The sequence below is a fragment of the Mytilus trossulus genome, unplaced genomic scaffold, assembly GCF_036588685.1.
Source record: "Mytilus trossulus isolate FHL-02 unplaced genomic scaffold, PNRI_Mtr1.1.1.hap1 h1tg000122l__unscaffolded, whole genome shotgun sequence".
In the NCBI taxonomy this organism is placed as follows: domain Eukaryota; kingdom Metazoa; phylum Mollusca; class Bivalvia; order Mytilida; family Mytilidae; genus Mytilus; species Mytilus trossulus.
In genome coordinates, this window is record NW_026963298.1 from 840739 (window position 1) to 865354 (window position 24616).

Sequence of the window (24616 nt, forward strand, 5' to 3'; positions counted from 1 at the left end):
AGCTACCCATGGTTTTCGCACATGTAGTAATTCTTCCGAACTATTTAGCAAATACTTTTTGCCCAGAGGTAATACAGAAAATAACGAAAATCTAACCTATATATGATTTAATATATCAAAGAGAAAATCAAAACTCACAAATTAAGTCAACAGTAGTCTACCGCTGTTTAAAATTCATAAATCAATAGAGAAAAATCAGGGTTACAAACTGAAACTGATTAAAACGTATCAAATATAAGAGAACTACGACACAACAGAGACACAACACCGAAATGTAACACACACGGAAACGAACTATACTGTAACAATGGTCATTTTCCTGACTTGGTAGAGGTCATTTTATGAAAAAATGGTGGGTTGAACCTGTTTTTTTGGTTTCACAAAGACACGTGCTTGCATGTCCTATCACGATTTTCTTGATAGAGGGTTACTGCTCACAAGGAAGCTATTAAACCAAGAGTTCCAAATGGTGAAGTTGAAATCATCCCTTCGTAAATTTTACGGACGCCATCACGAGTTGGTCGACCGTTATGGAATTACCGTTTCACAAATGATATCGGATATGTTCCTTACGTCGTAACTACAATTCCCTTCCCTTTCATGAATTTGACCTACCGAATTAGACTATTTACCGGATTTGTAATCACATAAGCAACACGACGGGTGCCGCATGTGGAGCAGGATCTGCTTACCCTTCCGGAGCACCTGAGATCACCCCTAGTTTTTGGTGGGGTTCGTGTTGTTTATTCTTTAGTTTTCTATGTTGAGTCATGTGTACTATTGTTTTTCTGTTTGTCTTTTTCATTTTTAGCCATGGCGTTGTCAGTTTGTTTTAGATTTACGAGTTTGACTGTCCCTTGGGTATCTTTCGTCCCTCTTTTACTATGGATTGATAACAAAACATTCGTCAAAAGTAATTGTTAGGTCATCTGCATACTGGTACTCATGTCATGTCACATATTATACGATATGAATATCTTACTTTTACCAAGTCAGCCATGTCGTTGTCAGTTTATTTTTTATCTAAAAGTTTGACTGTTTGTCCGGTGTCCTTCGCCCATTTCAAGCTTTAAAAGTTATTATATGTAATATAGTCATTTATTCTGAGCATGAAAGATGCGAGTTATGTTGTAGTGTCGTTTAATGATCATAACAGAACAATACTGTTATTTTAGCCTAAATTGTTGATCCTTAAAAGCATTTATTGTCTCATAGAGTACGTGTAAACTTGAAAATACAATTGAAGTTTATAGTCATTGTATCGAGGTTAACTGTTTTACTAAGGATATGAAAATTACTTATTTGATAGCGCTTGAATTTTGACAAAAGTACTTTTATGATAGAATTGATGTTTTCACAGGAGTGAATCCAGTCGATTGGCATATTTATTTCTAATTCAGGTTTATTTTCCAAACGAAAGACGTCTGTGTTGTTAATAAGAGACATCGAATTAATAACCAAGTAATATAAAATCAATGAATAGCAGTGTGAACCCCATTGATAGACATAATATCCTAATTGGCAATTTCTTTGTTGGAAATATATTCTGATATATGACTTGTTGATATCATGGCTAAAGTAATAAGTTCTGAAAAGATATGAAATAAAATACGACTGAGCAGAATCTGTATGATAAGAAAGTATACCAGAAATGATTGATTGATTGACTGTTGATTGCATAATATTTGATAATATACATTGAGAATCAAAGTCATTCAAGGAAAAATAAAAATTAACGTAACACAGCTTGAAGCACTGATAAATGTTTCAAAAATTGTGATATCGTTTCTTTTCATTCTTTTTTCTGTTTCTATCTTTCTGTTGCTTTTCTTCTACTTCATTGAAGACCTGTTGGTGACCTTCTGCTGTTGTCTTGTACAAATCTAAAAAAGGAGAGGTACGAGTGCCAATGAAACAACTGTCCACAAAGTCTATATTCAATGAAACAATTGAAAGATCTAAGAATATTCAATTTGTGAGCACAAATATTGAAAAAAATCCCGCCTCATTGAATATTTGCTTTCTGATTTCTGAACATTAACTGATTAATAAAGGCAACAGTAGTATACCGCTGTTCAAAACTCATAAATCCATGGACAAAAAACAAAATCGGGGTAACAAACTAAAACCGAGGGAAACGCATTAAATATAAGAGGAGAACAACGACACAACACCGAAACGCAACACACACAGAAACAGACCAAGCATCCGACAAAACACCACGAGAATAACAAATATAACATGAAAACCAAATACATGAATTTGGGATATACAAGTACCGTGCCACGTCTTATCTCAATATCTCAAAAATAAGAGAAAACACAAACGACTCAACGTTTAAAATCAACACACACAGAAACGAACAATAAAATAACAATGGCCATCTTCCTGACTTCGTACAAAACACTTTTAAAGGGGAATAAAAGTATGAAAAAATACATCAAAATATTGACATTTTTAAATTATCTTATATATTCCTTTTCAATTCCATTGATCATATACACGTGCACGATTGTAGCTTTTAGAACTAAAGATCATTGTTGGTTGAATGACGAAAGGGTGCCCTCAGTGTTAACTACCTATCTTAATTACTGATTCTTCTTGAATATCTCTAAAGTTTCTGTTGTCCATCTTTTACTTTATTTCTGATCTATTTTACTTTAAACTATTTTATGTTATTATAAATCAATGTAGACTAACTGCAATTTAACACTGTGTTAGTATATGTTATAAAACACTTATAATTTTTCTTATTGGGATGAATACTACAGTCAAAACTCGTAAATTGAACATTTAGTATTACATTTTAAGACATGTATTGATACATTAAGGACCTTTATATTAGTTCTTCCAGATAATAATGGTGTGATAAAAAACAAAACGTCACAGTTATAAAACCCATTGTTAATCATCAAAATTACAATGATGTTTTGTTTTTCTTTGTATCTAATAACTTTTTATTATTCAGATCGTTTTCTGTATTCTCCTTTTTTTTTTGCCTGTACCAAGTCAGGAATATAACAATTGTTATTTAGTCGTTTGATGTATCTGAGCGTTTGATTTCCAATTAAGGTAGATCATAAGTAAACAAAATTTGAGACAGAATTTTCTTATAATTTGCCAAAATGAAGATTTTTCTATGCTTTTTTCAAAAATATAATAAAAAGTATGGGTCACCGTGCTATTTTTCAAGCTATGAGTCGTTGAAAATTGCCTAAATTTGGTTAGTTTGTTCATGGAAAAACACACAAGAGTGCATAAAAAAAGTTCTATGAGATAGAATTTTGAAATAAATTGTGAGAATTTTAAGATTGGTGTCGTAATATGCTTTAAGAAAACAAAAAGAAAACATGGTGTCACCGAACTTGTTTTCTTGCCACAAGTAAAAATAAAAAATTTCCCTATTAGCCTAGTATAAATTTTGTACTAAAAGAGTTATCTCCCCTTGAATGGCTCATTTGCAAAATATGATTTTAAAAACCAAAAAAGTTGATATTTGTTTAAATATTTTGGATAATACAATAAATTAACAAGTTTTCTTAATATAAATAAACAGTCTAACCATAAAATTGCAAATCTGTTTCCAAATTTGCTGATTTGGGCAAATAACTAGACCGATTTTGTACTGTGATTGTACAATCCAAGATGGTTGTATACCATCAATCAACCTTAATAGGGTTGTTTTTTTCCGTTTTTAATTTACATAGGAGTTTTTTTTTTCTTCAATATTGTACTACTTATACTTTTGTCAAAAGCCATAATGATAGTACGCTCAATTGGAAGGCGTGTGTTCTATTCCTATGACATACTGTATCATATCAAAATTTATTTAATTATTGACGTTGCTGTTCTTCAATTCGTATAATGACTAAACTGATTAATAGATAGAAATACACTCAATTTGTCTTAACAAATGCCGTGCTGATTTCAGTATATGTTACATCCTATTCTATATTAATGACAAAGATAATATGTTCCTTATATAATACATTAGAATAGAGGTTACATGGGTTCTTTTTAATTGTGTTTAATAATCTGAAAGTCAACCAAACAAGTCGTCAAGCAGGTACATATCTTTAAATTCAACATAAAACGGAAAATACTTGAACGAATTAAAGTGAAAAAAGCAATAAGAACTGATACTACATATATAATTAAACAATCCTTTGCAATGCATTCAAAACAGTTATTGGATTTTGTTCATTGATGATATAGTTGTTTATATTGATTATTTATTTATAGGGTCCTCTTTTTGGCAGTCCACTTTGGACTATTTCTTTTTATTATTATTTGAAACTTATGATATAGATGTTTATTTCAACTGTTCATTTTAATGTATAGGGTCCTCTTTTGGAAGTCCACTTTGTACTATTTCTTCTTATTATCCTTGAAAACTTATCTGTTCTTTCCGCTATTGCAATATGAGGACAAGGACGATAATATAGTTGTTCATATTAATTATTTATTTTATAGGCTCCTCTTTTGGCAGTCCACTTCGTATTATTTCTTCTTATTATCATTGGAAACTTATGTGTACTGTCCGCCATTGCTATATCAGGACAAGGACGAAAGACCCGGATGAATTTCTTCATTATGCACCTTGCAATAGCAGGTTAGACAATTCGCCGTTTCAGAATCTGATGCATCATGGGTTATATTTTCAAAATTGTAACATTTAACCAATGACGTGATGTTATTTTCATTTTGGGGAACGAACGATGAAATTACCCATGGTCTTTTAGATTCTGAAACGATCAATTGATATAAAAAGAATTTTATTTTTTTATTAATGATATAAGGTTGTAAAGAACAATTAATCAAACAGAGAGAATCGCATCAACTTCAAAAGTAGCGAATCCGAATACGTCTACAGGAATCAATTCATGTTTTGATATATGTCAATAAAAACCATGATTAAATGTTAAACGATGCACTTATTTCGTGTATACAAGTTCACAGTGTAGATACTATTCTGTACGCTTTCCGGAAGTCGCGATTTTCGAAGCGAGAACTTTTTGGATAGCATGTGAAATTTTATGGATATATTGAACTAAACGGTAAGAGGATCATCTGTACATTGCTGAATGATTAATTCAGCTGACATCGATATTCTCAAATGGTTTAGAATTAAATTTAGCACATTCATTATTCGTTTCTCTGTCTTAATCAATAGATTTTCAAGTGCATCACTAAGGACAATCAGTCTGTGAACCTAAAAACAATCTTTTCACCCTCTTAGTGTACAAATTAACGTAAATACCAGACTTAATTAACTAAATGAAACATATTTCAAGTGGTGGTAAAAGTTTCAACCAGATCTTTGAAGTCAGAAATAAGAAAATAACACTTGTGTGAATTTCTCACTGTACGATCAGTCTCGCTTGTATATTTTGAAACTGTATGATCAGTCTTTATTTCACTGTATTCTAGTAGTGATTTCAAAGTTATTTACGATACATTTAGAAGGTGTCATTTTTCTAAATAACACAAATATATTTCAATAAATTCACATCCTGAAAACTTATATGAAACATGTTTAGGTTAATAGGGTATACTCGACTTACTACATTCAGTATAAGGATGTTAAATGTTGGTTTCAGATTTTTGAACATAGCGCCCTTTGATACCGAGCGCAAAAGAAGCGCATTTTTCTCTTCTACAAGACCTATATAGTCATATCCCGTGACACCCCTCATTATTTTTCTCTAGAAGTCCTGGAATAGGCCGACCCAACCCCCATTTGTTGGACATTTGTTTCGAATTTTGAGCTCTAGTTTCAGATTTTTGAACATAGCGCCCTTCGATACTTAGCGCAAAAGAAGCGCCTGTTTCTCGTCTACAAGACCTATATAGTCATACTCCGTGACATACCTCATTATTTTTTTCTAAAAGTCCTGGAATAGGCTGACCCTTCCCCCATTTTTTTTCGAATTTTGAGCTCTAGTTTCAGATTTTTGAACATAGCGCCCTTCAATACCTAGCTCAAAAGAAGCGCCTGTTTCTCCTCTACAGGACCTTTATAGTCATACCCCGTGACACCCCTCATTATTTTTTTCTAGAAGCCCTGGAATAGGCCAACCCCCCTAATTTTTTGATATTTTTTTCAAATTTTGTGCTCTAGTTTCAGATTTTTGAACATAGCGCCCTTCAATACTTTGCGCAAAAGAAGCACCTGTTTCTCCTCTACAAGACCTATATAGTCATACCCCGTGACACCCCTCATTATTTTTCTCTAAAAGCCCTGGAATATGCCGACCTCCTTAATTTTTGACATTTTTTTCAAATTTTGAGCTCTAGATCAAACAATGACATAAAAGGTGCTATATTTTACAGGGTAGGACTACTTTTACATACGTTCTAAATTGAAGTGGGTGCATTGGTGGTCCTACACCTACAAATAATCCGTTGATAGATGCAGAGTTATTGTGGTACTGAATATTAGCTTTAAAAGTTATGCGACTTGTTAAATCAATGGATTGGATAAAAACCATTTCAAAATTGAGTTAAAATTGCTATATTTTAACTGATTTTCTGCCTTTTTGAATATTTTTTTATTTAAGGGCCGTTGTTGTCTTATTCTGTTTTTTTAATTCTCGATATATCGCCTTATTGTTCGCTAACTTCTGCCTGGTCTTAATTTCAGCAGGTATTAGCTTGAAGTTTTTTGTTCGGAAATTTGTAGTAGATGATGAAACACTTTCAACTTTAATTCTTCTGAATCATGACGAATTATGCAACGATCTACCAGTTCTGCAAAATCTCTTGACCGTATATTTGTGCAATAAAAACAGCGAAACTCTGTCATTGGATTATCCTGAAAAAGAAATATATCTTTCGTATACTTGAATGCATTACAGCATTTATATTAATTTGAATTTAACATGTACATTTCATTAACAATTTTTAAATAACAAAGTCAGTAGATATTAATAATGTGCCTCCTTTTCACCCCATCCCAAAGTTTTTCTCAGGGTCGACTAATACCAACCTTTAACCTGAATGTTTCAGCGGACGGTGTAAATAGTCTTTTAAAATGTTATAGCTAAAAAGATAACTGCAACGATACACTATTACAAAGTCCACAAGCAAATCAAGTATTGTTTTTTAGGCGTTTGATTTTAAACAAGACTGACAGAACAAAAATACAATTATGTTGCAGTCTACAAAAATCATCATATCTATATTTATATTGTCTGATGAACGATATTACACTTTAAAGTTCCCTGGACAGTTCATAATATCATATAAATACGTAGATACCTTCAAATTGCCTTTGTTTTTTTCTTCAAAATCACGACTGGTCATACAGTAAAAAAAATTGAAATCGCTACTAGAATACAGTCAGTTATGGACTGATCGTACAGTAATTTATTTTGGGATCCTCAAGGAAAACATATTTTTTATGGGAAATACGAATGTTCTACTAAAATACGAAACGAATATTGAAACAGTATATATTGAACTTTAAACTGATGCAAATATTTGCAATAAAAGGTTATTTGTTTTATACTACGAGAGCAAAATTGGCCATCGATTTCACTTTTTTCTATCAAGTTGGTATGATGCACACGCATATTTTATATTCTAATGCATGTTTTTGTTAAAGTTACACATATTTATGTTGCCATACATACCTTGAAAATGTTCAAAGCACTTTATAGGTATAGGTGTAAACCAATAATGCGAAAAGTCACCGTAGGCAAAACCGTCCTGTTAGCCAGTTGGTAGTCATCGCTTCGAAAATCGCGACTTCCGGATAGCGTAGAGAATAGTATCTACACTGTGAAGTTGTATTGTTTACATCTTTCAAATAAAAACAAACGTATTTTTTTACATTTATTGAATAGCGCGTTATATTAAATTAATTATAGTTTTTATTTATAAACAATGTTCAAAGATTTCTATTGTTTCAGACTTGCCTAATTATATATAAGTCTCATTGTTTTTCACCTTTACATCTTTGTACTTAAAATAACTCAAGGTAATGATGTTGTTCAAGGTATCTTAAAAACATAATAGACATTATAATACAAAACAATCGACCCATTTTATGTTTTATTCATACTCTGTTTTATTAATAGTTACACCCAAATTTGAGTCTTCAATAGTTAATTAATGGGACATTAAACCAATTGGTGTCAGATCCATATTTTTTTAATAAAACAAAGAATTTTCGGATATATGTCAAAGTTGGAACTGTTTCGGAGAGAAAATGAATGAAATATAAATGAAACCTTTTATCCTATTAATAACACCCCTAATGTTAATAACATTCGTATTGTAGATTTAAGTGTTGGACTTTTTTAATCATACTATGTTATATGTTTTATTAACAGTTAAACCCAAATTTGAGTCTTTAATAATAAATTAATGGGACATTCAACCAATGTGTGTCAGATTCGGATATATAGTCAAAGAAAATAAATGATTATATGAAACCTTTTATCCTATTAATAAAACCCCTAATGTTAATAACATTGGTATTGTAGATTTAAGTGTTGGACTTTTTTACGTGACAGCAGAGATTGGACTCGTGGCGTCAAATTACGAGTGGATAGCTGGTGCAACATTCTGTAAATTACTACATTATATGAAGGTATTATTTCTAACAAATCAAATCTAGTAATGTCAACCGGATGAATTTCATTTTGATGGATTTTATATCAATTATAGTTTGCAATGCGAATGATTTTGTAATCTTCTTTTGTCAAAGTCAACATGACTGTAGATTTATACTTCATTAGTCGAATCTTGTTATGTAGTTTCCGAAGTGATACGGTGTAATTGCTACGCAACGAACTGACAATTTTGATTAAAACATCAGTAAAGTAAATTTTTAGATGTCATACGTTAACAAATTGTACAAATTCTGACAGTAAGATTTGTTTTTACTTCATAGAAATGTTTTCTAATAGTGAATGGAATTGTCAAACGTAGCGACAAAAAATATAGGAACAGAAGTCATATTGAAATTAAATTATACTGCCTGGAATCTAGTAGATAGCATTAATCTACTTAAGAAGCAATTCAATATTGTAACTTTTCAATTATTTTTTTTACAAAATGAAGGAAATCAATCAAAGATTTTACTTTAGAATGCATTTAAAAAAAAATTATTGCATATGTTTAATCAATCAGATTTGTAAAGTCGTATTATGCCATTTTAGACGACTCAAACAGAATTTCACTTTCAAATTTGATAGTTTTTTATGATAAGAATAAAGCATTTCATTGTCTCTTGTTCGTCTTCTGTGAAGGAAAAATAACAAAAAAGCAAGGAAAATTCAATACGGTGGGTCTATTAATAAATGGGGAAATTCAGTTTCATGTCGTTGAATTATTGACAAGATAATTTCTTTTCAATGAGGAGCATCAAACAGAAGGTTTGAAATGCCGAGAAAATAATTAAAAAAAAATGTTGTTTTGTGTTTAAAAATGAATTTTTCTTACAGGAACTAGTTATATTTGCCTCTACATATATGCTTGTATCCTTGAGTATGGACCGATTTGATGCGATAGCACGTCCAATGAAATTTTCACGCAAAGGTCAGTCGGTCAGATACGTACTAAGCGTAAAATTGCTTTATCAACAAATAGTTCAGATCAGTGAGACATATAATCTTTGTTATAAAAGAAACATTTTAAACGTTGATAGATAATGCAAAAGTAGAATGTGTTAATCTAGTATTAACATACATATTTAATCGTTATATGATCACAAGTTTGTGCAGTTGATCGGGCTTTATTTCAGATGACAAGTTCAGATTTTCTTCCGAATATTTGTTAACATCGTATTTAAGCCAAATAGATACAAGTTTAGTTAAGGACGCAAAACAAATAAAAGAACTATTTGATTTTTCATCTATTTTCAAATACCAGATTTTCTACAAGTTGTGAATCTTCTTCATAAAAGTAAGGAGAACGATAAATTAGAGGCATTCAAAACTTGTTAGTCGATAATAAACTGATCACGCCATGACCGAAAACGAAAAAGACCAACAGATAAAGAACAGTAGACAAAACACAACATATCAAAACTTTAGACTGATGAACAGTTTTCAATAATACCAATCCACTTTTTTTTTACTTACATAAACTTGTTTTTAAAAGCGTTTCGGGCCAAACTTTTGGTATGTTTATCGTGGATGATGGCAGCCATGTTTTCAGTCCCGTCTTTGGTACTGTATGACGTACGACAACATCAGGAAGCGTGGAATCAGACCATGTGTACTATACACTTTCAACAGGACTGGATGTGGCAGGTATTGTGTTCTACTTTTCTTTTCGAATGTTTTCTATTGTATTGACAATTATCGTAAATCATTAGTGAAACAATTAATGATGCAAATAAAATCATCATAGACACCAGGATTGAAATTTTGTATTTGTTTCCGACGGAAATTATTTAAGGTAATTTGAAAAACTCCATTGTTTCTTTATAATAGATCTTGGACATTACTTTATCACAGAAGTTTTCTCGTATTAAAATCACAAAAATATCAAACACCATAAAAAAGTCAGAACGAAAAGTTCCTAATTATACTCCACACTTGTAAAGGCATTGTCTTATGTAGAACATGATGGATTAAATCAGATTTTATAGCTAGCGACACTTACCACTTGCATGGTAATTGCATAGGTTGCCATTATTATGACAACGATGCGTGAACAAAGCAAACAGACTTGATCACATGAATCATTTGATAATAGGTAGTAGTGTCAAAAAATGGGAAACAGCAGTCAACATTGTTATATTCTTAATCACAATAAAAACAAACAAATATTAATTTATCATACTTACCGTATGATGTCCTGATTTGAGTCAAGTTGTTAAGTGTGATGAATTGAAATGTTGAATATTTCTTTAAAATCGAATTCCATCTCGTTAAGTTCAAAAATAGAATATGGCAACTGCGTTTCGTAAAGTAAAAGAAACAATTAAAAAAAAACATTTTTATGTATTATACAAACAACCATTAACCAAAATGTAACCTGTAACCTCATCACACGATTAATACCAAAACAGTCTTCATAGAGTAATCTCAAGTCGTTTTTATTGATAAGTTTCACCGATTAATCTCGAACTCGTCCTAAAAGATTTCATTAAATAATTATTTTTGTGAGGAAACATTATTAGCATTGTAACATAGTTAATGTATTGGAAAATACAGAAATTTAAATAGCATGTATTGTATGATATATGTTTATATTTCAGCTGTACTTCACGTTGGTATTCTTAGCCTGCTTTCTGATTCCTGGTATTATCATAGCCGTTTGTTATACACTAATAGCTGTTATTATATGGAAGAAGAGTAAAGCCATTGAAGAGGGGTCAGATGCTATGTGTAGTTTACGAGATGGACAAGGTTCGAATTTTAATTCTCTGTTTGGTATGATCTTCTCAATTCTAGTTGTAGAACATTTTATTTGGTTATTCTGAATAATTTACTTATATTTCTTATTTGTAAACAATCAGTGGTATGCATGCGCCAACATGATATGTGTACTTGACTGTTAGATTCCATACATTTGACACCCTATCATGAATGTCATTTTTTTCGGTAAAGCAAACCAAAGCTTAACGCTAGTGGATCACAATCGCTACATTCTGTTAACGTTTGCCTGTTATTCACAATTTATTTTTTTATGTATCATTCGTTTTAGTCAATTACTAATAGACACGTTAAACAAAGAGCAACAAAACTCTAACAAAACTCCAATTTTAAGATGATTCTAGCACCAGCTTGAGCGGAATTGTTTGCAAAAATCATTCAGTTATTTTGGGGGAAAATATGGTTGAATAAATATATAGGATATCACTGCAGCATGACTGGAGCGGGTCCCCTTAGTTCGATCAGAGCTCTCCCATCCTCTTATCAAATGTTCTGAATCTGCTACTGATATTAAACTTATAAAATAGTTCAAACGCAATTTTGTAAATATAAATCTGTGTAGCAAGTACAATAAAAAAAATACTGTACTTCGAGGAAATTCTTAAAGGAAATTTACGAATCAATGAGCAAATTCAAATGCTCAAACACATCAAACATCAAAATAACTGCCATATTCTGACTTGGTAAAGGCATGTTCTTAGGTAGAAAATGTTGGATTTAACCTGGTTTTATAGCCCTCATAAGTATGACATTCGCATCAAAGTCATTAGAATATATACAGTGGTCATCCATTCGTTTGATGTGTTTGGACTTTTACGATTTGCCATTTGATTAGGGACTTTTCATTTTGAATTTTCCTCCGAGTTAGATATATGTGGAATTTTACTTTAAGGTATCAAATCAAAGGCGAATAACTTGTGATTGTTGTGCACTCTGATAATTCTGTATAAAACAAAAAAGTATGAATACATTATAACAATGAAGACACATTTAACTGTTTCTTATATATAAGTTTATTGATCCTGCAACTACGTGTACTCTATATCAAAATATACAATTTGTGGATTCATTGTTTGTCCTTATTTATATTCATTTATATTTTTTAACTTGAAGGGGACATATGGTCATTGTTTATCTATGCTTTCATAACCAAGTTTGCATATTAAAATGTAAACTGATTGTAAAGCCGTAAAACTATCCCAGGTTAATTTTTATCATTTTAATTATTTGATAATACAATTAACGTGCTGTGAACGTAAGTACCTTACCCGAATGTGCATATGTAATTAGTCTGTGATTTGTTATAAACTATATCCTTCAGATTATAATCCCTCTGGATGTGGTGTAGCAGGAAGTGTAATTCATCAAGCAAAGATAAGGACAATTAAAATGACATTCATGATTGTTACAGGTAAGCAAAGATAAGGACAATTAAAATGGCATTCATGATTGTTACAGGTAAGAAAAGATAAGGACAATTAAAATGACATTCATGATTGTTACAGGTAAGCAAAGATAAGGACAATTAAAATGGCATTCATGATTGTAGCAGGTAAGCAAAGATAAGGACAATTAAAATGAAATTCATGATTGTTACAGGTAGGCAAAGTTAGGACAATTAAAATGACATTCATGATTGTTACAGGTAAGCAAAGATAAGGACTATTAAAATGACATTCATGATTGTTACAGGTAAGCAAAGATAAGGACAATTAAAATGACATTCATGATTGTTACAGGTAAGCAAAGATGAGAACAATTAAAATGACATTCATGATTGTTACAGGTAAGCAAAGATAAGGACAATTAAAATGACATTCATGATTGTTACAGGTAAGCAAAGGTAAGGACAATTAAAATGACATTCATGATTGTTACAGGTAGGCAAACACAAGGACAATTAAAATGACATTTATGATTGTTACAGGTAAGCAAAGATAGGGACAATTAAAATGACATTCATGATTGTTACAGGTAAGCAAAGTAAGGACAATTAAAATGATATTCATGATTGTTACAGGTAAGCACAGTAAGGACAATTAAAATGACATTTATGATTGTTACAGGTAAGCAAAGATAGGGACAATTAAAATGACATTCATGATTGTTACAGGTAAGAAAAGTAAGGACAATTAAAATGACATTCATAATTGTTACAGGTAAGCAAAGTAAGGACAATTAAAATGACATTCATGATTGTTACAGGTAAGCAAAGTAAGGACAATTAAAATGACATTCATGATTGTTATAGGTAAGCAAAGTAAGGACAATTAAAATAACATTCATGTTTGTTACAGGTTAGCAAAGATAAGGACTATTAAAATAACATTCATGTTTGTTACAGGTAAGCAAAGATAAGGACAATTAAAATGACATTCATGTTTGTTACAGGTAAGCAAAGATAAGGACAATTAAAATGACATTCATGTTTGTTACAGGTAAGCAAAGATAAGGACAATTAAAATGACATTAATGATTGTTACAGGTAAGCAAAGATGAGAACAAGTAAAATGACATTCATGATTGTTACAGGTAAGCAGAGATAAGGACAATTAAAATGACATTCATTATTGTTACAGGTAAGCAAAGGTAAGGATAATTAAAATGACATTCATGATTGTTACAGGTAAGCAAACACAAGGACAATAAAAAATGACATTTATGATTGTTACAGGTAAGCAAAGATAGGGACAATTAAAATGACATTCATGATTGTTACAGGTAAGTAAAGTAAGGACAATTAAAATGATATTCATGATTGTTACAGGTAAGCAAAGTAAGGACAATTAAAATGACATTTATGATTGTTACAGGTAAGCAAAGATAGGGACAATTAAAATGACATTCATGATTGTTACAGGTACGAAAAGTAAGGACAATTAAAATGACATTCATGATTGTTACAGGTAAGCAAAGTAAGGACAATTAAAATGACATTCATGATTGTTACAGGTAAGCAAAGTAAGGACAATTAAAATGACATGCATGATTGTTATAGGTAAGCAAAGTAAGGACAATTAAAATAACATTCATGTTTGTTACAGGTAAGCAAAGATAAGGACTATTAAAATAACATTCATGTTTGTTACAGGTAAGCAAAGATAAGGACAATTAAAATGACATTCATGTTTGTTACAGGTAAGCAAAGATAAGGACAATTAAAATGACATTCATGTTTGTTACAGGTAAGCAAAGATAAGGACAATTAAAATGACATTCATGTTTGTTAAAGGTAAGCAAACACAAGGACAATTAAAATACCATTGATGATTGTTACAGGTAAGCAAAGATAGGGACAATTAAAATGACATTCATGATTGTTACAGGTAGGCAAACACAAGGACAATTAAAATACCATTGATGATTGTTACAGGTAAGCAAAGATACGGACAATTAAAATGACATTTATGATTGTGACAGGTAAGCAAAGATAAGGACAATTAAAATGACATTCATAATTGTTACAGGTAAGCAAAGTAAGGACAATTAAAATGACATTGATGATTGTTACAGGTAAGCAAAGATAAGGACAATTAAAATGACATTCATGATTGTTACAGGTAAGCAAAAACAAGGACAATTAAAATGACATTGATGATTGTTACAGGTAAGCAAAGATACGGACAATTAAAATGACATTTATGATTGTCACAGGTAAGCAAAGATAAGGACAATTAAAATGACATTCATGATTGTTACATGTAGGCAAAGTAAGGACAATTAAAATGACATTCATGATTGTTACAGGTAAGCAAAGATAAGGACTATTAAAATGACATTCATGATTGTTACAGGTTAGCAAAGATAAGGACAATTAAAATGACATTCATGATTGTTACAGGTAAGCAAAGATAAGGACAATTAAAATGACATTCATGATTGTTACAGGTAAGCAAAGATAAGGACAATTAAAATGACATTCATGATTGTTACAGGTAAGCAAAGATAAGGACAATTAAAATGACATTCATGATTGTTACAGGTAAGCAAAGATAAGGACAATTAAAATGACATTCATGATTGTTACAGGTAGGCAAAGGTAAGGACAATTAAAATGACATTCATGATTGTTACAGGTAAGCAAAGTAAGGACAATTAAAATGACATTGATGATTGTTACAGGTAAGCAAAGATAGGGGCAATTAAAATGACATTCATGATTGTTACAGGTAAGCAAAGATAAGGACATTTAAAATGACATTCATAATTGTTACAGGTAAGCAAAGTAAGGACAATTAAAATGACATTCATGATTGTTACAGGTAGGCAAAGGTAAGGACAATTAAAATGACATTCATGATTGTTACAGGTAAGCAAAGTAAGGACAATTAAAATGACATTGATGATTGTTACAGGTAAGCAAAGATAGGGGCAATTAAAATGACATTCATGATTGTTACAGGTAAGCAAAGATAAGGACATTTAAAATGACATTCATAATTGTTACAGGTAAGCAAAGTAAGGACAATTAAAATGACATTCATGTTTGTTACAGGTAAGCAAAGATAAGGACTATTAAAATGACACTCATGATTGTTACAGGTAAGCAAAGTAAGGACAATTAAAATGACATTCATGATTGTTACAGGTAAGCAAAGATAAGGACAATTAAAATGACATTCATGATTGTTACAGGTAAGCAAAGTAAGGACAATTAAAATGACATTCATGATTGTTACAGGTAAGCAAAGTAAGGACAATTAAAATGACATTCATGATTGTTACAGGTAATCAAAGATAGGGACAATTAAAATGACATTCATGATTGTTACAGGTAAGCAAAGTAAGGACAATTAAAATGACATTCATGATTGTTACAGGTAAGCAAAGTAAGGACAATTAAAATGACATTCATGATTGTTACAGGTAAGCAAAGATAAGGACAATTAAAATGACATTTATGATTGTTACAGGTAAGCAAAGGTAAGGACAATTAAAATGACATTAATGATTGTTACAGGTAAGCAAAGATAAGGACAATTAAAATGACATTGATAATTGTAACAGGTAAGCAAAGTAAGGACAATTAAAATGACATTTATAATTGTTACAGGTAAGCAAAGATAAGGACAATTAAAATGACTATCATGATTGTTACAGGTAAGCAAAGTTAAGGACAATTAAAATGACTATCATGATTGTAACAGGTAAGCAAAGTAAGGACAATTAAAATGACATTTATAATTGTTACAGGTAAGCAAAGATAAGGACAATTAAAATGACTATCATGATTGTTACAGGTAAGCAAAGTTAAGGACAATTAAAATGACTATCATGATTGTAACAGGTAAACAAAGATAAGGACAATTAAAATGACATTCATGATTGTTACAGGTAAGCAAAGTTAAGGACAATTAAAATGACTCTCATGATTGTTACAGGTAAACAAAGATAATGACATTTAAAATGACATTCATGATTGTTACAGGTAAGCAAAGATAAGGACAATTAAAATGACATTCATGATTGTTACAGGTAAGCAAAGATAAGGACATTTAAAATGACATTCATAATTGTTACAGGTAAGCAAAGTAAGGACAATTAAAATGACATTCATGATTGTTACAGGTAGGCAAAGGTAAGGACAATTAAAATGACATTCATGATTGTTACAGGTAAGCAAAGATAAGGACAATTAAAATGACATTCATGATTGTTACAGGTAAGCAAAGATAAGGACAATTAAAATGACATTCATGATTGTTACAGGTAAGCAAAGATAAGGACAATTAAAATGACATTCATGATTGTTACAGGTAGGCAAAGGTAAGGACAATTAAAATGACATTCATGATTGTTACAGGTAAGCAAAGTAAGGACAATTAAAATGACATTGATGATTGTTACAGGTAAGCAAAGATAGGGGCAATTAAAATGACATTCATGATTGTTACAGGTAAGCAAAGATAAGGACATTTAAAATGACATTCATAATTGTTACAGGTAAGCAAAGTAAGGACAATTAAAATGACATTCATGATTGTTACAGGTAGGCAAAGGTAAGGACAATTAAAATGACATTCATGATTGTTACAGGTAAGCAAAGTAAGGACAATTAAAATGACATTGATGATTGTTACAGGTAAGCAAAGATAGGGGCAATTAAAATGACATTCATGATTGTTACAGGTAAGCAAAGATAAGGACATTTAAAATGACATTCATAATTGTTACAGGTAAGCAAAGTAAGGACAATTAAAATGACATTCATGTTTGTTACAGGTAAGCAAAGATAAGGACTATTAAAATGACACTCATGATTGTTACAGGTAAGCAAAGTAAGGACAATTAAAATGACATTCATGATTGTTACAGGTAAGCAAAGATAAGGACAATTAAAATGACATTCATGATTGTTACAGGTAAGCAAAGTAAGGACAATTAAAATGACATTCATGATTGTTACAGGTAAGCAAAGTAAGGACAATTAAAATGACATTCATGATTGTTACAGGTAATCAAAGATAGGGACAATTAAAATGACATTCATGATTGTTACAGGTAAGCAAAGTAAGGACAATTAAAATGACATTCATGATTGTTACAGGTAAGCAAAGTAAGGACAATTAAAATGACATTCATGATTGTTACAGGTAAGCAAAGATAAGGACAATTAAAATGACATTTATGATTGTTACAGGTAAGCAAAGGTAAGGACAATTAAAATGACATTAATGATTGTTACAGGTAAGCAAAGATAAGGACAATTAAAATGACATTGATAATTGTAACAGGTAAGCAAAGTAAGGACAATTAAAATGACATTTGTAATTGTTACAGGTAAGCAAAGATAAGGACAATTAAAATGACTATCATGATTGTTACAGGTAAGCAAAGTTAAGGACAATTAAAATGACTATCATGATTGTAACAGGTAAGCAAAGTAAGGACAATTAAAATGACATTTATAATTGTTACAGGTAAGCAAAGATAAGGACAATTAAAATGACTATCATGATTGTTACAGGTAAGCAAAGTTAAGGACAATTAAAATGACTATCATGATTGTAACAGGTAAACAAAGATAAGGACAATTAAAATGACATTCATGATTGTTACAGGTAAGCAAAGTTAAGGACAATTAAAATGACTATCATGATTGTTACAGGTAAACAAAGATAATGACATTTAAAATGACATTCATGATTGTTACAGGTAAGCAAAGATAAGGACAATTAAAATGACATTCATGATTGTTACAGGTAAGCAAAGATAAGGACGATTAAAATGACATTAATGATTGTTACAGGTAAACAAAGAAAAGGACAATTAAAATGACATTAATGATTGTTACAGGTAAGCAAAGATACGGACAATTAAAATGACATTTATAAGTGTTACAGGTAAGCAAAGTAAGGACAATTAAAATGACATTTATAATTGTTACAGGTAAGCAAATATAAGGACAATTAAAATGATTATCATGATTGTTACAGGTAAGCAAAGTTAAGGACAATTAAAATGACTATCATGATTGTTACAGGTAAACAAAGATAAGGACAATTAAATAACATTCATGATTGTTAGAGGTAAGCAGAGATAAGGACAATTAAAATGACATTCATGATTGTTACAGGTAGGCAAAGATAAGGACAATTAAAATGACATACTTGATTGTTCCAGGTATTGACCGTTAGATTACATTGTGATTGTAATAGACAAAGACCATTAAATGACATTGATGATAGTTACAGGTACACAGCTATAAAATATAAGTCACAGGCATATGAGTCAATGGCATATTAATCACATGAGTATAAGTCACAGGCATATAAATCGCATGAGTATAAGTCACAAGCACATAAGTCACATGTATATAAGTCACAGGTATATAAGTCACAGGTATATATGTCACAGGTATATAAGTCACAGGTATTTAAGTCACAGACAATTAAGTCATATTTAAAAGTCACAGCCTTCGGTCATCGATAAATTACTGTTGTCTCTGTTTTAATTCTGAAAATCATTTAGAATAAACAAATCGATGTATGACTATTGAACAGCGGTATACTACTGTTGCCTTTATTCACCGTAAAGATTTATTATCTGTAAAATTTTTGGAAATAAAGAAGTTAAAATACGAAAAACTTGTTCACATTGTAATTTAAGACTCTATTATCCTTTAAAAATAAGACGATGTGGTGTGATTGTCAATGAGACACAATTAAATGCAACATTACTTAAATAAATGGAAACCCACCAGACAAACTCAGTTATTTTCAACATTCAATCTCCCTTGCGGTCAATGCTCATCTATTGTCTTCATTTTATTTCCCTTGCGGTCAATGCTCATTTACAATTCAACGTTTTCGTATTTTTGTAAGATGAACGTAATTTGTCCTTTGATCAAACATGTATTGGCAAACAAACTACATCTCCATCACTGATATAATTACATACCGTGTCAGTTAATGTAATTCAATTCAATTAAGAAAGTAGTGAGGAATTATCCGTCTGGATAGTATGTAAAAACTGACCTTAATCTTGCATGTTTATGGTTAAATATGTGGAAAGTCAAAGTGAAAAAAAACATCAACGCAAAGCATACAACACGTTAATACCCATCGTTTTATAATGTTATTTAGAGGGTATCATTTACACCTTGTTCATTTTTTAACTTGAAATTAGCAAAACAAATATATAAGTGTATTCATTTCTGAAGCACATAATACTGTAAACCAACTTATTTTCGCGAGCGATATATTTTCGCGACTTTCGCGAGAACAAAAATAACGCAAATAAAAATCGTCACGAATATGTAAACTTTGAATCTTTCCTTATTAAACTTCATTAAGTTAATCAGAAAATCGTGAAAATAAAAAGCCGCGAAGTGGTAAAGAAAGGGTAAAACGTAAAACAAAGTATTCGCGAAATACGAGGTTTACAGTAATACCTAATGCGGGGTTCACACATTGCCGATTATTGCTCCCGTTTGTGATTAGACAGCGATACGAAAAGAAAAGTGAAAAAATCGGTTTACTATCCTCAATTCTCTAGAATATACTATCATTGTCCGAACGCAGTTGTTAAAGTTTGTGACAAATTCCTACGGGTGGGGAAGGGTCCGAATAGTTTGGCGAAGCACCCCGACAGTGAGGTGCGTCCCGTAACATTCGGGGAATCTCAGCCGATTAAGTCTAGTCTGATTTCATTCGTGCCTATGTCGTGACAGATTCTGCTGTATCGGATCAAAATCCTAACAACGTTCTGATTATTCTGAACGGTGAACTGTGGAACGGGAATGATCTGGAGAAATTTTGTATTCCTGTTTTTTCTGCCGATTGAGTTCAGATTGCATCCAGATCTTGTCGATTGCGAACAGTGTTTGCCGAAACCGTTCCTGAACAGTCCCATTATCAATCCGAAATTCGTCAATAATACTTACGTCGGAGTCCCGACAATTACAGAATACAATACGACTGAGACCAGACAAAGCAATTAGCAATGAGATAGAGCGGACCGTGATAGGATTACGTTCCGACAGCACCAGCTCATCCCGATTATGTCGACAGTTTTTGAACGGATAACTTCCGTCAGCGTCGTTTCACTGTCTGGTCACTGTCGGATCACATTCGGCAGAATCGGGACGCAGACGTAACAGACTCTGTCGAATTTTACCTGGCGAAAAATACAAATTGGATAATGAGGGGTTCACACATTGCCGATTATTTCTCCCGTTTGAGATCAGACAGCGATACGACACAAAAAGTGAAAAAGTTTGATTAGTATCCTCAATTATCTGGAATGTCCTATCATTGTCCGAACGCAGTTGTTAAAGTTTGTGACAAATTCCTACTGGTCGGGAAGGGTCCGAATAGTTCGGCAAAGCACCCCGACAGTTAGGTGCGTCCCGTAACATTCGGGGAAACTCAGCCGATTTTGTCTAATCGGATTACAATCGTGACAGATTCTGCTGTTTCGGATCGAATTCCTAACAATGTTCTGTGTATTCGGGACGATGTCCTGTGGAACGGGAATGATCTGGAGAAATTTTTCATTGCAGTTTTTCTGCCGATTGAGTCCAGATTGCATCCAGATCTTGTCGATTGCGAACCGTTTATGCCGACACCGTTCCGAAACAGTCCCGTTATTAATTCTAAATTCGTCAATGATACTTACGTCAGAGTCCCGACAATTACAGAATACAATACGACTGAGACCAGACAAAGCTGTTTGCAATTCGATATAGCGGACCGTGATAGGATTACGTTCCGACAGTACCTGATCATCCCGAGTATGCCGACAGTTTTCGAACGGATAACTTCCGTCAGCGTCGGTTCACTGTCGTGTCACTATCTGATCTCTGTCGGATTACAATCGGTAGAATCGGGACGCAGTCGTGACAGACTCGGTCGAATTTACCTGGCGAAAGATACAAATCGGATTAGAAGCGGATTTAGAACGGGATTATCGGGATAAATTCGCTTGGAAACCGTTGAATATTGCCTCTTCCTGAACAATATCTGATTGTTGTCGTGATTAAATTTTTTTTTTTAAATTTAAATTAAAGTTTGAATTTCCATCAACGATTCATAGGATCTTGATCAGACTTTTAATAAATTTTAATCGGGAATGGTCCAGTTAAGGACGGCAGTAAAAATCGTGAATGTGTGACCCTAGCTTTAGAGGCGGATTGAGAACGGAATTATCTGGATAAATTCGCTTGGATATGGTTGAATATTGACTTTTCCTGAACAATGTCTGATTGTTGTCGTGATTAAATTATTTGTTTTACAAATTTTATTTCAAATTTTTATTTCCATCCACGATTCACAGGATCTTGATCAGACTTTTGACAATGTTTAAACGAGAATGGTCCTGTCAAGGACGGCAGTAAAAATCGTGAATGTGTGACCCCAGCTTAAGCTGAAAAATTAGTGCATTCAGGAAAGAATAACCATGATTATTTATGATTCAATGTTAGAACTGGCATCGAATGTTAAATTACATCCAGTACAGACCTAATGAAAGTTAGGTATTTAATTAATTCGACAGAAAGCATGCAACATAACACACTATTCGAAAACCAATCAATTTCAATGTGTGGCTTTATTTTAAATACATTTTTTTTTTTAATCAATATTGATGTTTTGTATCAAATTCATTGTATCTGACGTCAACACCATTTTCAACTATGTACGTGACTAAAGAAATATTTGGAAAAGAAATCACACCAGATTTGCCATTCCTATAATGATGTTAATTTCTATTACAGTGTTCATCATATGTTGGTGTCCCTATTTTATCATATCCCTACTGCAAGTGTATCAGGTTATTAACAACGATACCATTGAAAAGAAAATGACAATAGTCTTCTTCCAAATGTTCGCACCTCTGAACAGTGCTATTAATCCTATCATTTATGGAGTATTTAGTACAAGAATATGTGGTCACTTAAGGTAATATATATATATTAACAAATATGAAATAACAAAACTCAAAGGAATATTCAAACGGAAACTCCATCAGCAAAAACACCATCAAAAGCTCATAAATGTACATAACTAACCTAAGAGAGACAATTGCCATTTTCCTGACTTGGTACAGACGTTTATTTCTGTATATAATGGTGGGTTAAACATGGTTTTATAGCTAGCCAAACCTCTAACTTGTATAACAAAATTTTAGACTTTAGATTCCATCTTTATACATGTTATATCAGAAAATCATTTTACACGAAAGCTCAACATGTTAAGGATATTGAATTATTATATTATCATTTTGAATCATTTGCAGTATTTATTAAAATTAAGAATAGAAATGGGGAATGTGTCAAAGAGCCCGACAATAGAAAAAAACAATACGTCAGTGAACCAAGTGTAATCTAATGAGGATATTCAGGATATTTGCCAAAAAAAAGAACTTGATATGGCATTCAATTACTATCGTGCACAAAAATGTTTACAATTAACCTTTGATAAAGCTTCATACATTACAATTCTGTATTAGCTCAATTGAACCACCATAACTATTCAAAGTTCAGTTTTTTAGTAAAACTGGTGGTCTCGTGAAAACTTTACTCATGTTATTTCTTCATTCAAAAGTGAAGAACAAAATTTCAAATCCATGGTTAAAACAAGCAAATAAGCAACAGACTGATCTACACGGAATGCATGTTCAATTTGCATTTTTGCTCAAATTCGTCATTATCATAATTAACAACTTTTTATACATGTAAAGCAATGTCTTTTGATGATTCGTGTGGGTCTTCTTTTTTTTTCATGCAATTCATATCTTATCTTTTGTTAATTTTCAGGCAAGTTCCAATTATAAATCGTATTATCGAGCATCTTCAGTGCTGTACATTTTATCGTAAACGTTGGTCCTATAGACATAGTCGTAGTGGTTCTGAATATGACCATTCCAATAACGGTATAACAACCAAAAAGACTGACAATGGGGTCACAAAGTCAAAATGCATCACGGAAAACGACACGATTGTAACATTGCTTCGTTCGAATAGCGACAAATCACAGCAACATGTTTCATTTACACAACCAGTGACTAACGGATATATCATGACTCAACAAGCGTCAGCGAATAAACCAAAAGGTCATCGACGTCATTCTGGGTTGCCTTTGGTTAAAAGAAATATTACCGAGGAAGAAAACATATTATTAAGAAATTTGACAAGTAAATTAAAGAAAAGACATTGAGGTATATATCGGATATTCAAGTTTTTTACTCTTAACTTGCCTGCAAAATGTATACATTATTCTTTGATTGATAGAGCTTATTAAAGACTAATCGATATTTTTCTTACCTTGCCAACTAAATGTGTTTTTGTATTCAGATTGTAGAAGCTTTTCACAACGATTAAAAGTTTATAATGTGGTTCTCATGTTACTCGATTTGTCAACTTGAATCAGCACAGATTATAGGATGGATCAAATACGGAATCGAAGATTACAAAAAAAATCGTCCAAAACAAATTACTTATGTCTTCAGGTAGACATAAAATGTTAATGGAATTCATAGTTGAGCATTTAGAATTAATTACACATGTATACAATCATTTTCCTTACCGCACTGCGGATAAATGATGACGCTGTGATTGGCTCAGTAGGAAGGGTTGGTTAATTTAATTTGAAGTTCATAACGTCACGTCTACTGTTTATGATGACGTCATCTTTTGCTGTTTTTGTTTGAATATTTTTTTTGTTTCAAAAACGCCTTTTTACAGTCCCGCCTGTGATACATTTAATTGACAGTTCACCACGTAC

The 24616-nt window shown here is 31.8% G+C and overlaps 1 protein-coding gene across 1 annotated transcript in view; it reads left to right on the forward strand.

The window, feature by feature from the left end:
- Positions 1–24119, forward strand: part of LOC134700140 (neuropeptide S receptor-like) — a 28871-nt gene extending 4752 nt beyond the window's left edge. The window contains exons 2-9 of the mRNA XM_063561505.1: positions 4474–4612; positions 8490–8596; positions 9453–9546; positions 10111–10262; positions 11216–11366; positions 12715–12804; positions 22609–22792; positions 23650–24119. Of these exons, the coding sequence (XP_063417575.1) occupies positions 4474–4612; positions 8490–8596; positions 9453–9546; positions 10111–10262; positions 11216–11366; positions 12715–12804; positions 22609–22792; positions 23650–24049 (1317 nt within the window). The 3' untranslated portion in view covers positions 24050–24119. The remainder of the gene's footprint in view (positions 1–4473; positions 4613–8489; positions 8597–9452; positions 9547–10110; positions 10263–11215; positions 11367–12714; positions 12805–22608; positions 22793–23649) is intronic.
- The last annotated feature ends 497 nt before the right edge of the window (positions 24120–24616 follow it).